At 42.6% G+C, this 15,263-nt stretch overlaps 1 protein-coding gene and 1 pseudogene across 6 annotated transcripts in view; both read left to right on the top strand.

Moving 5' to 3' along the window:
• The first annotated feature begins 588 nt into the window (after window positions 1–588).
• On the top strand, window positions 589–6,670 carry LOC146689221 (uncharacterized; annotated as a pseudogene).
• The window catches only part of mical3b (microtubule associated monooxygenase, calponin and LIM domain containing 3b), a 26,876-nt gene continuing 16,959 nt past the window's right edge, over window positions 5,347–15,263 (top strand). For 5 of the 6 annotated variants that reach the window (XM_085435949.1, XM_085435948.1, XM_085435947.1 and 2 more), the window contains exons 1-11: window positions 5,347–5,480; window positions 7,865–8,211; window positions 8,480–8,687; window positions 8,764–8,880; window positions 12,076–12,177; window positions 12,622–12,777; window positions 12,866–12,966; window positions 13,889–14,146; window positions 14,225–14,340; window positions 14,423–14,549; window positions 14,679–14,772. In XM_085435949.1, coding sequence (XP_085292075.1) covers window positions 7,948–8,211; window positions 8,480–8,687; window positions 8,764–8,880; window positions 12,076–12,177; window positions 12,622–12,777; window positions 12,866–12,966; window positions 13,889–14,146; window positions 14,225–14,340; window positions 14,423–14,549; window positions 14,679–14,772 — 1,543 coding nt within the window. In that variant the 5' untranslated portion in view covers window positions 5,347–5,480; window positions 7,865–7,947. The remainder of the gene's footprint in view (window positions 5,481–7,864; window positions 8,212–8,479; window positions 8,688–8,763; window positions 8,881–12,075; window positions 12,178–12,621; window positions 12,778–12,865; window positions 12,967–13,888; window positions 14,147–14,224; window positions 14,341–14,422; window positions 14,550–14,678; window positions 14,773–15,263) is intronic. The other variant, XM_085435946.1, reaches the window with a different exon arrangement.

Here is a 15,263-nt window from a genome sequence, read left to right as displayed (position 1 = left end):
GTTTCCAAAAGAAATGCTTCCAGTTGCATTATGATTTGAAGACTGTTTATTTATTACAAGCTGAAGATGTAACAATGAACTCCTTCCTAAATTAGCATGAAAGTTCCAAAAAATAGCAGTTATCCAGAACTACCTGTGCACACAGTCAGAAAACCGTGAGACTCCTAACCTCTCTGTTCATGCTCCTCCCCTTCCCTCTCACACAGGGTTTCATGCTACTATTGCACTGACATACTTAAAGTGAGAGGTACCCCCTTTTAGGTTCCAATCCCAAAACAGTGACTTAAAATTACTTTATGTAAACACATATATTTTCTCATTTATTAATCCTGAAAAGATGACTTATGTAATGAATCTATGAATTATAAAACAAACATGAACTCAATTGTAAATAAAAATATAAAGCAGACGTCTGGAGTTTACAATTTGCTTTGGGGATGCTCCAAAGTCCAAGATTTTTGGATTCATATTCATACTGTAGTAGAGAAGGTTGTAGGCCAAGGGGTGCCATTTATGAACAGTCTTTATGTAGTAGGAGACCCTTCAGCTTTGAGTCACTTACCCACTCCTCTTGCTCATTGGGTACAAATGGCTATTATACTGGGGAGGAAGCTGTTGGTGACAGAGTGGAAGGCCTCATCGACTCCTACCTTCTCTCAATTCTATATTTCTCTGGGACAAGTGGCAGCTTGCGAAAGATTATCATATAGGCTGCTAAATAGACTGGACGACTATAATGATAAATGGGCCAACTACCTTTCATATACAGGTCAGTGACGTATCCGGCTAAAGTAGTTAAGGTTGGACTAAATATGATAGCCGTAATTGGGTCTATGTGAAATATTGGCATCGTTGTGTATTTACTTTATTTTGGATTTTGTTTTTTTGCATGAGAATATGTATTGATTCTCAATTTGTTTTGTTGTTGTGACTGGGAATGTCCATTCTGTTATCTTCTGTTGTTTTGGGTTTGTTTGGGTTTTTTTTGTTGTTTTTGTTTTTTAATATTAAAATCTAATAAAGTTTGAGTCATAAAACCCCCCAAAAACTAATAGCCTGGTGTTTCTATGCATGTACTCCCAAATCTAGAGAAAAGGTTGCATTTGCTGTGTATAATATCTTACGGTGGTAGATCAATACTATAAAGCCTATACAGTTTAACGAATGTATCACTGAGCAGTACTGAAACAAGCTTTACTCTCCACATGACATATACTAAAAATAACAATAAATAATTCAGTACTGTTCAATAAATATATGTATATATATATAGAAAAACCTAATCCATATCTGTTTACATACTTTAAGTGTCTTTTTCCTTGTTTAAAACAGGAAAAAGCCCAGCAAAAATATAAACACAAATAAATAACAGTGTCCCCATCCTTTAGCTGATCTCAAACCAGCCTTCAGACTCAGCATCAACATGCTTGTGCAAATGCTCCCCAGGGAAAAACAACACGGTTGGAACCACGAAATTGAGGTGCTTGTAACCATTTACTGGCTGGCCTGTGTAGCCTCATACAGAGTGACGGCATCTTATTGCCTTCCCGGCAAAGAGGCATTCCGTTGCACAGCTGGTACAATTGATGGATGCCATATCCGGATTCGTCCACCTTGGGAACCATATCAGGTCCTACATAAATAGGAAACTGTTCCCCTCTCTTGTGCTGCAGGGCATCTGTGACTCCAAAGGTACATTCCTAGATGTGTACATTGGTAATTGCGGATCTGTGCATGATGCACTAGTACTGCGAAGATCCCCAATTTACAAACAGGCCATCTATCCACCAGCAGGCTTCTTCCTCTTGGGAGATGGAGGATACCCATGCCTTAAGCACCCAGTGGCAATATTGAGCCTATATCGTCAGCCTGTGTCAAGTAAGAACATAATTCCCTTTTCATTACACCTACAAACACAGAGTAGTGCTACATCAGTTACTGTGAAGCACGCAGAGCTTTAACAGAACAAATGCAATATTATAATTCTACCTATTACACTAATTGAAAGTTTACTAAGCACTTAATAAAAGTACGTACTGTTTTTCTTTTAAAACTCAGAGGTAGAAAAGTTCAATCGGTACCATGCTAAGGCCAGACATCCTCAAAACATACTGGCGCTCCATCTTCTTGCGAGCCCTTGAGATTCGGCCTCTGTTTGCTCCCAAAGTTGTGGGGGCCTGCTGCATCCTCCAAAATATCTGTTTGGCAACAGATGACGTCTGCCATGAAGAAGGAGAGGAGGAAGGGGGTGGCACAAGCAGGACCCGAAGCCAAAACAGAAGGCACAGGCGCAGACACGGAGCTTTCAGGAACTTGTATTCGAGCCAGGCTTGCTGCACAACTGTCTGCTCCTGAACAGCTGCCTGCATGTCTGTTTGAACATAACTACATCTAGGTAAAGGTTTCATTTGTAAGATGTAGTCATGCCTTATCAGAAAAAGTTAAATTCAAATCATATTTTTTTACTAATTAGTGTTAGTTATTAGTTAAATTAAGTTAATTAGTTAAAATCCATCTTTATTTGTTCAAATTGTAAGTAGTGTGCATTAGTGTTCTTTTTTTGTATATTTTTTATAAACCTCAACCGTTAACCGTGTGTTCACGGTTATATAGGTTGAATCCAATGTTAAATGTTATTGTAAGTGTTACACTTGTTTAAATGATTTGTTTTACTTTGACTAAAGAGATTTCCCAGTTACACAGGAAGCAAAAAAAATAAATAATTTTTGACATGTAAAGTGCTTTATTTAAAAATTTTCAGTTTTTCATTTTCAGTTTTTCAAATAGTGACATATATCGCTCTGCCCTTTCAGTAGCTGCCCTCTCCCTCTCTTTCTCCCTAGCCAGAGCCGCTCTCTCTCTTTTTTCCTCTCTTTCCGCCTGGTCTTTTAAAAATTGTAGTATAGCCTGGCTGTCCCCGGCCCGCTTCCTCTGGCTCTTCCTCGACACTTCTGTAGAAGGGGATGAGACCGGAGTGCTGACTGCACCATCTGTAGTGGATGTCAGGTTTGCTGCAACTACCAGGGGTGGACTTATTGAGTGTTACCCCTGGAGCACAGCATCCATCATTTTGTACCACTGCCAGGTGGTCCTCTACACCCTTGCCTGTTGGTGGGTCTTTAAGCTCCTAAAAATATGTATTAATTGCTATATTATCACAGTTACGTGGGCTGTATTACTAAATTGCAAAGTACATTTTATTTAAAAAACAAAACAAAACAAAACAGGGCCTTGCATTTAAGGAATGGTAAACAAGTATTTTTTTTAAACCACTCTAAGGAATCAGATAGGAACAGGTACATTACCTTGTATTTGGTCTTCAGATTGTTCCACTTCTTTTTTGCTTGCTTGGCTGCTATGGCCAGGCCTGAAGAGCTAACAAAGTCCCTGAAAGAAAAGAATGTGGCACAGTCACTTCAATAGCTAGTTATCGTAAGATGTGTTCCTCTAATCCTTCCCTAGAACACGGGGAGCAGCAAAACCAGTCAAAATGAGTACTTGCTCCCATCAAGTCTTGCAGGAATTTCTCCTTCCTGTAAAAAGGCTCTCATTTTCCGCCCACCACTCAACAAGAGCCAGGGTTTTCTCACTTGTCCCTTGATTAAAATATAAAACATTAAATATTGCATTAGTATAATAATAATTCAAGCAAAGAAAAGCCTTTATAGGAGGGGAAAATGACAGCAAAACAATCAGGTGCTTTATTAAAAATTAATGTACATAGAAACGTAAAAATAATTTAAGTTTTTTAAACATTATATAGGATAGTATAACATTTGAATGAACAAATGGCTATTAAAAATACCAAATTGATTTATATCAGAACCTTTGGAGATAGCTGAAAATTTCCAAATGAAATGCAGAGATTAGGCCAGCATTCAAGTGTTCTGCATCCAATCAGGATGCAGAACACTTGTGCTATTAAAAAAAGCATGCTAAATTGCATTTTTTTAAAAAGCTGCGAAAGGTGAACCGCGTTATAGCAAGGGACCACTGTACTTTGAACTGGAAGAGTACTTGCATAATTAAAACTGCAAGTACGCAAAAGTATGCATATTGAGGCAGGTCCTTCAACTGTTCTCATCCTCACTCATGTTGCTCATGTTGGTTCTTACTAGCTGCATGCTGTTTACAGCCTAGGAACATTTTTCTTTTTTTTTATTACTTCGTTTTTAATAAAGGTTTTAAATATTTTACAACAGAAAAGGAAAACAACAAACAACCGAAAACAACAATAACAAAACATGCAGTCGACTGAAAAGCACAGCTTTTTCCCACAAAGCAATTCTGGCAATGAGAAATGACTTTATATTCATGAATTGACAGCAGATCTACAGATGTAAGAGCAGCCTAGGAGAGGCATACAGATGTTTATATAGATGTGAGTAGGCTAGGAACATTTTTCAACCCCATGATTGATAGTATAACATGAAACTTGTGGTTTTTGTATAACAACATTATATGAGAAAAAATTATGTTTTTTAATTGTTATTGTTGTTGTTTTTTAAGTTAGAAATAAAAGCTCTTATTTCTTAGTTACCATAAGAAAAAAAATAATGCTGCCACTGTATGATCACATACCTGTTTGAACTTTTGAAGAAAGACTTTGACAGCATTGTGTTGTAGGAATGTAGATTAGTCTTTTGTTAACTAAGAAAAACAAGTAGAGTCACCCCAACCCTGAGGCCTGAATGTTGCAGTTGCGTAACACACTGTTGATAATGAGGTGTGATGTTGTCTTTGTACCTGAATAAATAGAAAACCCAGAGTAAGAGCAAGTCCAGTGTCCTCTTTGCATAGGCTTATGAAGTCACATCTACCTGACACTCTCAGGACCACAACAGCCACACAGCCTTTTAGCTGATGATGGTGGAGGTTTGGCTTCAAATCTCAGGTAAGCAGTCTAAGAGTAAAAGATGGTTTGATATGTGACGTTCACGTGGCCTTTAACGTAGGATGTCACACAGAGAGCTGCTTGGTGACAAACGGGGTTATTTAAGATTCTTCACACAGATCTGATGATGTCAAGACAGTTTCTGCACTGCAGTCCTTGTCTGAGTGATCACGTGATTGCTGATAGGTTCCCACATGAGCTCCTGTCTCTGTACCTGTGGAGCTAATTATTAGTGATGGTGTTATTTACACCTGTGAAGTCTGAGGTCACATGACCAATCATGCTTGATCCTTGCGATGTGATGAATGTCACAGTTAAGCTTGTTAACTCACAGATTACCATCAGGATCCGCTCTCTGGCTGACAGTCAGGGGGCGGGGCTTGCCCCAATCTAACAACGCCCCCTGACCTCAGCTACACACTGTGTGTGTCAGTGCGCCTGTTTGACCAGCTTTATACGTTTCAGACACTGTGAGGACATTTGACCACACTGACAGGCTTGTGTCTGTGTGATTAAAGTGGATTAGTGTGTGCTGGGGAGCAGTAGCAGTTGGAGGCGAGCAGCAGGCGGCTGGCAGCTCTGACATGTGAGTACATTTCTGTCTGTTTCCATTCAGTCTGCAGACAGGAAGTAAAAGCAGACTTTTATTTTTTGAGTCACAGGTGTGTGTGTGGTGGGATTGAGTTTTTCTGAGTGCTGTAGAGTTGAGCTGCAAATAAAAAGGCTGCAGAAAGATTCAGAGTTTGCTGTAACCGTGTTTTACACTCAGCTGAATAAAGAACAAGACGGTGCTGAATCTTGAGAAAGAAAACCGAGCAGCTCGATGTCTCTTTGGTCAGTTTGAAATATCTACATCAAACTGTGGTCTCACCCTCAGCTGTCCGTCTGAAGCACAGATAATCAATAGACTAAATAAATCAATTACTTTCCTCTGTGTTAAATCCAGTAAAGTGAAACACACTCAGATCTGCTGCTGTTTTTCTATCTTTGTGAGGTTGTTTATTCTCACCTCAGGGGTCAGAGGTCATGACGGTATAGGTTATGAAAGCATCGTGTCACTGAGGGTCCTTACAGAGGCAGACAAACGTGCGTGTTGGTGCTTGGTACTGACAGCCATGCTCTGTGAGCCTCTTTGTTTCAAACACATACTCAGGCTGACGGCTGGTCATGTGACTACAGCACAGAGACATCATTATCATTTTACTCACTCTGAGATGATGATCAATAATCTGATCAGTTCCAGTGATCTGAGGTTTTGCTGTTTGAATGGTTTGATGTCTTTGCAGTGAACACTTTTAAAAGATATTTATTGATTAATGTGCTGAAATAGTTTATGGATTATTTATTGATGTTTTATTCTGAAATTCAAACAGAGCTGAAGGAAAAGGGTTTTCTAGTTTTAATTTCCAGTGCCATGTCTGTAGAGCTGCTGTGTTATTTTCAGCAGTCGCCTGAGTGTCTGTGAACGCAGCCTCGGTGTAGCAGGAGTTTATCAGCAGGGGGTCTGGACTCCATCCAGGTCGTCACACCTTCCCTTCAGCTGCTCTGTCACCTTAAGTCCAGGTTGTCACGACTACAGAGTGCACCCGGCAGCGGAAGCAGATTCCTTTATTCCAGAGCGCTGTTGCTGATGTCCCGTTTACAATAACTTTAATTAACTGTTAACTGTCAGGAAGCACTCCACCAAACCGCTTTGCTCAGAACGTGTTGGATGCACGACTGGACCTCAGCTCTGCACGCGACACAGCTGACCATCAGATTGAGCCGACTCTGTGAGCGTTTCAGGTACAATGGTTTAAATCGCGTCTCACACAAAGAAGTATAAAGGAGTATTAAGACCACATTAAGAAAAAAAATATTGGTGACAGTTTTGAGATTAAAGACATAATTCTATTCTTAGGAAGAAAAAAAAGCAGAAAAATGTATAGATTACAGCTGTTTCAGGACAAAGCGCCACGGCTGCTGTAGCCTCTGAGGTAGTGAGGTCGTACTTCAGGATCAGTTTTAGTTAAAGGAAGAAAATGATTTGAATTTCAGCTCTGGGACACGATCAGCATGACGACGCTGAAGAGTTGGTCAGCTTTACACAAAATCCAACAGATGTGAGATCATCGATGGTCACAGCCTCGTGCAGTATACAGGATAGATGTTGTATCACAGCACGGCTGATCAGTTGGTTTCAGTGACTCATCTACACGAGGCATGTTTAAGAGGGGAAGCAGCTGTAGCAGTTTTTCTTGAAACAACTTTTCTCAACATTTAGACTTTATTTTCAAAATGATAAACAATATTTGTTTTTCCTAATGTCACCCCAATACTTATCACTACTTCGATACCCACACCTCACTAAATCCTGTTTTTCCACCTGAGAGACATCATTAAGTTGAGCTTTGTAGCTTCTAAAGAGGAGCTTAGGGTGCTTTCATGTGCTCCTGTTTTCTTTACTCAGTAAATCTGCAGGTAATTCGAAATGCTGTCGTTCACTCCTTACTCGATAAAACAGAGTCCAAAAGCACCCACTACTGATGTCTTTTTATCTACTTTTTAAATGTTCTGTTATCTTAAATTTGTTTTCTATGAAGCATTGACTCTTGTGAATTGTATCTGTGGAAAACACCATATAAACACTAATGGTAGCATTAACTACAATCTGAGAGGGAGAAACTTTTCCCACCTACCTCTGAAGTACTCCAAAGTACCTCTAAAATAACGAAAAGGTACTCAGGACTTAAAAATTGTGAGAGTTCTGCTTTCCTTTAAAGCATCCAAGTGTTTTTCCTTTGTTTTCCGGTACCTGCACTTTAAGTATCACCATGAATCAGTAAGTACTTTTCTCAGGCTGTATCCGTATTTGTAATTGGGGGTGAGCCACAGGAAGACACAAACCTCACAAACAGCGCCTCAAATTTTTAGCTTTTATCCTTAATTAGGCATCATAGTCTGTAATTCCACTTCCTGTCCTTTCACCAGACAGAGAGCGAGCTGGAGATCACAGGTGACATCATCAGCAGGTGACATCCTTCCCATGGTGCCCTGCAGCCTCAGAGGTCACCATGGAAGACCAGTCTTTCCCAGAATGCCAAGCTCAGGAGCTGTTTGATGAGTTTGTATCAGCATCAACCTGCAGGGCGGCGCTGCGCTCCTTCAGCCAGCTTTGTGAACATCTGCAGCTGGACCCGAGCACTGCCGAAAGGCCACTGTACCGACCGATTAAACGCCGCCTTAACTACTGGAGGGCGAATGGTCTGTGGGCCAAGCTGGACCGGAGGGGGGCGCAGGAGGAGTACCAGAGGGCACGAGCCTGCAGCGATGTGACTGTACGTGTTTAAAAAAATACAGCAGGAGCTTTGGTTCAAACATACTAAGACATGTTACTCAGTCATTTTATTAGGAACACCTTACTACTTCATAGATTGACTGTTCATGGCAGAGAAATTAAAACAGCATTTACAGATTTTGGTTTTTGGTCTTTGGTCTTAAAGTAATATGACCTTGAACTGTTGATATAAGGCTTTACTTTAAGGTTTAAAAAAAAGAAGGGATGAATGTGTCTGATCGTCTGTTATCTCCTCTCTCGCTGGCCAGTGTGTTATCATTGGTGCAGGGCCTTGCGGTCTGCGGACAGCAGTGGAGCTGAGCTTCATGGGAGCTCGAGTGGTGCTGCTGGAGAAGAGGGACTCCTTCTCCAGGAACAATGTGCTCCACTTATGGCCCTTCACCATCCACGACCTGCGGGGCCTTGGAGCCAAAAAGTTCTATGGAAGGTTTTGTGCCGGCTCCATCGACCACATCAGTGAGTCAGCATTCTGCTTCTGTCTGATCAGAGCAGCCAAACCATCTAGTCAGCACTTCCCGTTTCCTCTCTGCAGGTATTCGCCAACTGCAGCTTGTCCTGCTGAAGGTCGCCCTGCTCCTGGGGGTCGAAGTTCATGTCAATGTGGAGTTTAAAAAGCTGGTGGAGCCAGCAGAGGACCAGCACAGACACAGTACGGCCTAACAGTTTGAACAAAGGGGCGGCTGTATGAATAATTAAAGCCAGACAATGCTGTATGTATTGCTAGAAGAAAACGGAAGTGTGTTCACAGCTCACAGTTGCAATTTTTACATGCGAACTGAGTTAAACTGTCAGCCAAAGTGACAATGGGGGTATGTCTGTGAAGGTTCTCAGTCATCCAGGTCATCGTAGTCAAAGGAGCTTGCAAAGAAAAGCGTCTGGACTTCTTTAAGTTACTTGAAGACGTTTCACCTCTCATCCGAGAAGCTTCTTCAGTTCTAAGGTCAAATGGTGGAGAGTCCCAGATATAAACCTAGTGGGAGTAACCCCCCACAGAGGGACAAAAGGACCCCCTGATGATCCTCTAATCGCCTGAGCCAAGGTGTGAAACTGGGTGTGGGTCCCAATCGCCAGAGTTTCGGGTGAGTTCATTGTGAAACCTGGCCCCACCTTATCATGCGAATTCCTGAGATCAGATGGCCCAGGATGTGAGTGGGCGTTAAGGCGTCTGGGAAGGGATCTCAAAACTGGATTATAGATGGCAGAGAGTTGGTGTCGTAAACCCCCACCTCTGTTCAAAGATGGTCGCTCACAGTGGACATAGATGGCTTCTTTCACTCCTCTTTCAAACCATCTGTCCTCTCTGTCCAAAATGTGAACATAGGCATCCTCGAAAGAGTGTCCTTTATCCTTAAGATGCAGATGGACTGCTGAGTCTTGTCCTGTGGAGGTGGCTCTTCTGTGTTGTGCCATGCGCTTGTGAAGTGGCTGTTTGGTCTCTCCAATGTAGAGGTCTGAGCATTCCTCGCTGCACTGTACAGCATACACCACATTGTTAAGTCTGTGTTTTGGCGTTTTGTCTTTCGGGTGAACCAGTTTTTGTCTGAGCATGTTGCTGGGTCTGAAATGCACTGGGATGTCATGCTTGGAGAAAACTCTCCTGAGTTTTTCTGATACACCGGCTACATAGGGGATGACAATGTTGTTGCGTCTGTCCTTCTTATCCTCCCTCGCTGGTGTCTGGTCTTCTTTTCTGTGCCTCTTTGCTGACTTTAAGAATGCCCATTTAGGATAGCCGCACGTTTTGAGTGCTTCCTTTACATGTGTGTGTTCCTTCTTTTTTCCTTCAGGCTTAGAGGGAACATGTTCTGCCCGGTGGTGTAGGGTCCTGATTACTCCAAGTTTGTGTTCCAAAGGGTGATGGGAGTCAAAGAGGAGGTACTGGTCCGTGTGTGTGGGCTTCTGGTAAACTTTGATGTTGAGGTTGCCGTTCTCTTCAATGTGCACAGCGCAGTCCAGGAAAGGCAAACAGTTGTCCTTTGTGTCTTCCCTGGTGAACTTGATGTTTTTATCCACAGCGTTAATGTGCGCAGTGAAGGATTCCACTTCCTGTGTCTTGATTTTGACCCAGGTGTCGTCCACATATCTGTACCAGTGGCTGGGTACTCTTCCTTTGAAAGAGCCAAGAGCCTTCCTTTCCACTTCCTCCATGTAAAGGTTGGCTACAATAGGTGACACGGGGGAGCCCATGGCACAGCCATGTTTTTGTCTGTAGAAGCCTTCGTTGTATTTGAAATATGTAGTGGTGAGGCAGAGGTCTAACAGTGTGCAAATCTGATCAGGTGTGAAGTTGGTCCTGTCCTCCAAGGCTCTTTCAAAGGAAGAGTACCCAGCCATTGATACAGATATGTAGACGACACCTGGGTCAAAATCAAGACACAGGAAGTGGAATCCTTCACTGCGCACATTAACTCTGTGGATAAAAACATCAAGTTCACCAGGGAAGACACAAAGGACAACTGTTTGCCTTTCCTGGACTGCGCTGTGCACATTGAAGAGAACGGCAACCTCAACATCAAAGTTTACCAGAAGCCCACACACACAGACCAGTACCTCCTCTTTGACTCCCATCACCCTTTGGAACACAAACTTGGAGTAATTAGGACCCTACACCACCGGGCAGAACATGTTCCCTCTAAGCCTGAAGGAAAAAAGAAGGAACACACACATGTAAAGGAAGCACTCAAAACGTGCGGCTATCCTAAATGGGCATTCTTAAAGTCAGCAAAGAGGCACAGAAAAGAAGACCAGACACCAGCGAGGGAGGATAAGAAGGACAGACGCAACAACATTGTCATCCCCTATGTAGCCGGTGTATCAGAAAAACTCAGGAGAGTTTTCTCCAAGCATGACATCCCAGTGCATTTCAGACCCAGCAACATGCTCAGACAAAAACTGGTTCACCCGAAAGACAAAACGCCAAAACACAAACTTAACAATGTGGTGTATGCTGTACAGTGCAGCGAGGAATGCTCAGACCTCTACATTGGAGAGACCAAACAGCCACTTCACAAGCGCATGGCACAACACAGAAGAGCCACCTCCACAGGACAAGACTCAGCAGTCCATCTGCATCTTAAGGATAAAGGACACTCTTTCGAGGATGCCTATGTTCACATTTTGGACAGAGAGGACAGATGGTTTGAAAGAGGAGTGAAAGAAGCCATCTATGTCCACTGTGAGCGACCATCTTTGAACAGAGGTGGGGGTTTACGACACCAACTCTCTGCCATCTATAATCCAGTTTTGAGATCCCTTCCCAGACGCCTTAACGCCCACTCACATCCTGGGCCATCTGATCTCAGGAATTCGCATGATAAGGTGGGGCCAGGTTTCACAATGAACTCACCCGAAACTCTGGCGATTGGGACCCACACCCAGTTTCACACCTTGGCTCAGGCGATTAGAGGATCATCAGGGGGTCCTTTTGTCCCTCTGTGGGGGGTTACTCCCACTAGGTTTATATCTGGGACTCTCCACCATTTGACCATAGAACTGAAGAAGCTTCTTGGATGAGAGGTGAAACGTCTTCAAGTAACTTAAAGAAGTCCAGACGCTTTTCTTTGCAAGCTCCTTTGACGACAATGGGGGTATAAGGCCTGAAGTCAGACAACATTTTACCTAGAGTGAAAGTGTTGAAAGAAATCATTGGTGTAACCTTGTTGATGTTCATTAGAAAACACAGAAGCAGGTGAATAGTAGCCATCATCAGGGTCATAAACTGAGCTGCAGAATATGTGAGCGAAAGAAATGAAAAACAGACAGTACGTATGAAATTATCTTTCAGTCCTAAAAGCACTTAAAATGTAGATTCCTCAACTTTCTGTGTATCTATGTACCTGTCCAGAGCTGGGCTGGAGAATGGAGGTGAGTCCAAAGAATCACCCTGTGAGTCAGCTGGAGTTTGATGTAATAATCGGAGCAGATGGACGCAGGAACACGCTGCCAGGTACAATAACACTAACAGGTATAAAAAAAAGTAGTCATGTACATCAGCATCATCAGGTAAATCAACATCATCGGGCATCATAGGCAAGTACAACAAGATCATCAGGTACATCAACATAGTCAGGTACAACAACACTGTCAGGCACATCAAAATCATCAGGTACAACAACTTCAGTTCTTCTAAGGGTTTTTGTGTCTTCCAGTCCATCTGAAAGTTGTAACCTACTTTTGAATCAGTACTGCAGTGTAAGCCTTTTTCTCACAGTCTGATGGAGGTTAATCCACCTGTAAATCTGAACCCTGACTGCTATATAGAAACAGCATCATTATAACATTTCAGACTGGTATGACACTTCTCTGGACTATGTGCTGTTCGACACCCCTTTTCTAAAATGTGGACACTGTGTACCTGACCAGGTTGTCCTATATCCGTGTGTGTGAACAGGTTTCAGGCGTAAAGAGTTCAGGGGGAAGCTTGCCATCGCCATCACAGCAAACTTCAAGAACAGAAACACCACAGCTGAGGCCAAAGTGGAGGAGATCAGCGGTGTGGCATTCATCTTTAACCAAAGGTTTTTCCAGGAACTACGGCAGGAAACTGGTTTGTTCCTAAAAGTTGACACACACCTGGAGTCTGCATTCAGAGACTCTAGGTGTGTGTGATGTTCACCTGTGTCTGCCTGTTTTAGGGATTAACTTGGAGAATATTGTGTACTACAAAGACGACACACACTATTTTGTGATGACGGCAAAGAAACAGAGTCTATTGGAAAAAGGAGTAATTCTGCAGGTAACACACACACACACACACACACACACACACACACACACACACACACCTGGAGTCATTCTCTATCCATCCCTCCGTCCATGAGCTGAGTAATGAACCCACGCCATTGCTGTTGAATAATTTTAGCATTTCGAGGTGAATCTCATCCAAAACTTGCATCTTGCTCTCTGGGAGCTTCTTAACCACCCCAGTAGCCTCTCCAATGAAAATGCTTCTTCTGAGTCTTCAGACTTTCTTTACTCTTGTCAGTAGTCCTTCTCCGTGGCCTCTCTAAACTCCTTCCACACTGTTTTGATTTTGACTGTCAAAACCACAGCTCTTTCTAGCTTCCTGGCACCTATCTGCTTTTCAGCAGACCCAGAGGTCAACTAGAAAGAATGGCTGTGGCCCACATCTGTTCACATCTGCAAGGTTTTTGAACATGGCTCACTGCCCCCTCCTTATCCAAGGATACATGACAAATTCTCCTGGAGGTGAGAGTGAAAACCCTCATTTACATGGGATTTCCAATTCACCTTCACCACCTGTTTGGGTTTACCAGGTACGTCTGGAAGCCTTCCAGAGAGTTCTGAAGATAGTTACCCTGAACTGGGGTCAAGCGAAGGAACGGCGCCTGTCCGGTTCTCTCCCGTGCACGAGAAACATGAAGAACCTTGCCTACTCGTGTCTTGCTTTGCAGTGTAATTATATTGTCTTCAACGTTCCAGCGGATGGGTTCAAGCTACAAACCTATCAAGGGGGCTTTGGTTTTTTATTTCAGGGCAAGGTATTCATAGCTCTCAGGGTCACTGGGAACATACAAACCTTTCCACCACATTGAGGTGGCTGGCAGTTGTGGAGTAATTCTGCGTGAAGTCACACTCCTCAAACAAACTCACATAAGCCTGAATTAATAGTAGATGCCTTTGTTGTTTTTCTTTAGGATTTTGCAGACACAGAGCTGCTCCTCTCTCGAGGGAACGTTGACCAGAATGCATTGCAGGCATATGCCCGTGAGGCTGCAGACTTCTCCACCAATCACCAGCTGCCAACTCTGGACTTTGCCATGAATCACTATGGTCAGCCTGATGTTGCCATGTTCGACTTCACCTGCATGTATGCATCAGAGAACGCTGCTATGGTTCGCCAACGCCACGGACACCAGCTGCTGGTCACACTGGTTGGAGACAGCCTATTGGAGGTGAGACCGGTGGAGGTAAACAGGCTGCTGGAAGTGAGATACCTTGATTAATTACAGAGTCTTCCTGTCTTTTTGCAGCCCTTCTGGCCGATGGGGACGGGAGTCGCTCGAGGGTTTCTGGCAGCTCTGGATTCGGCTTGGATGATACGAAGTTGGGCTCAGGGCGCAGCTCCACTGGATGTCCTGGCTGAGAGGTGAAGACACACCTGGACAGGATACATCTGCTGTTCTCTCACACCTGGCCACATTATGTCTGTTTGTGTGTCTTTCCTACAGAGAGAGTTTGTACCGTCTCCTCCCTCAGACGACTCCAGAGAACATGCAAAAGAACATCACTCTGTTCTCTGTAGATCCAACAACAAGATACATGAACACCAGCCTTTTGACCATCACACCTGCCCAGGTAAACACAGAGAGGGAAGGGCTTTTTTGTCTCTGTTGATGATGTTTGGTTGGACTGAAGAATTTAAAGCTGAATCAATAAACAAGTAAGAGCTGCTCCTGCATGAAGGGATATTTTTTTTGTCTTCAGGTGAGGCACCTGGTTGACACAGGAGAAGAGGTGGGGCTAACCACAGACTGCAGTGATATCATCCGGCTCCCCTCCCCCAGATACCTCAGACAGGGTGGGATAACTTTACTCTGAAGATGTTTTTTTGTTTTGTTTTTTTAACTACAGTGTGATTGATGAATGTTAGAGTGAAGTTTTTTAGTTCACAGTCTGACCTGATGCCTCTCTGTCCCAACACTGTGCATGATTCTCAGCTTCTAAAAAAAAATTTATATATATATATATATATATATATATATATATATATATATATATATATATATATATATATATACATATATATATATATATATATATATATATATATATATATATATATATATATATATATATATATATATATATATAAAATTTTTATATAATATATAAAAACTTTTATGTGTGTGTATAAAAGCCTTGATGAACTTCATTACATCATTTTCAGGAACAGATCTGACAAATAGAAGATCTGACAAACCTCCTTGGAAAGCCTAAGCCTTCAGCTGAAGAGCAGCAGCTGAGGAAGGATATTCAACTTCCTGTTTAAAAATGCTCTGAGGATTTCAT

Source organism: Copadichromis virginalis, linkage group LG17 (genome assembly GCF_057382275.1).
Source record: "Copadichromis virginalis isolate Kocher_CV1m ecotype Utaka linkage group LG17, C_Virginalis_male_GT1.1, whole genome shotgun sequence".
NCBI lineage: Eukaryota > Metazoa > Chordata > Actinopteri > Cichliformes > Cichlidae > Copadichromis > Copadichromis virginalis.
The sequence above is the reverse complement of the archived record's forward strand: the minus strand, read 5'-3'. Positions and strand labels throughout refer to the sequence as shown.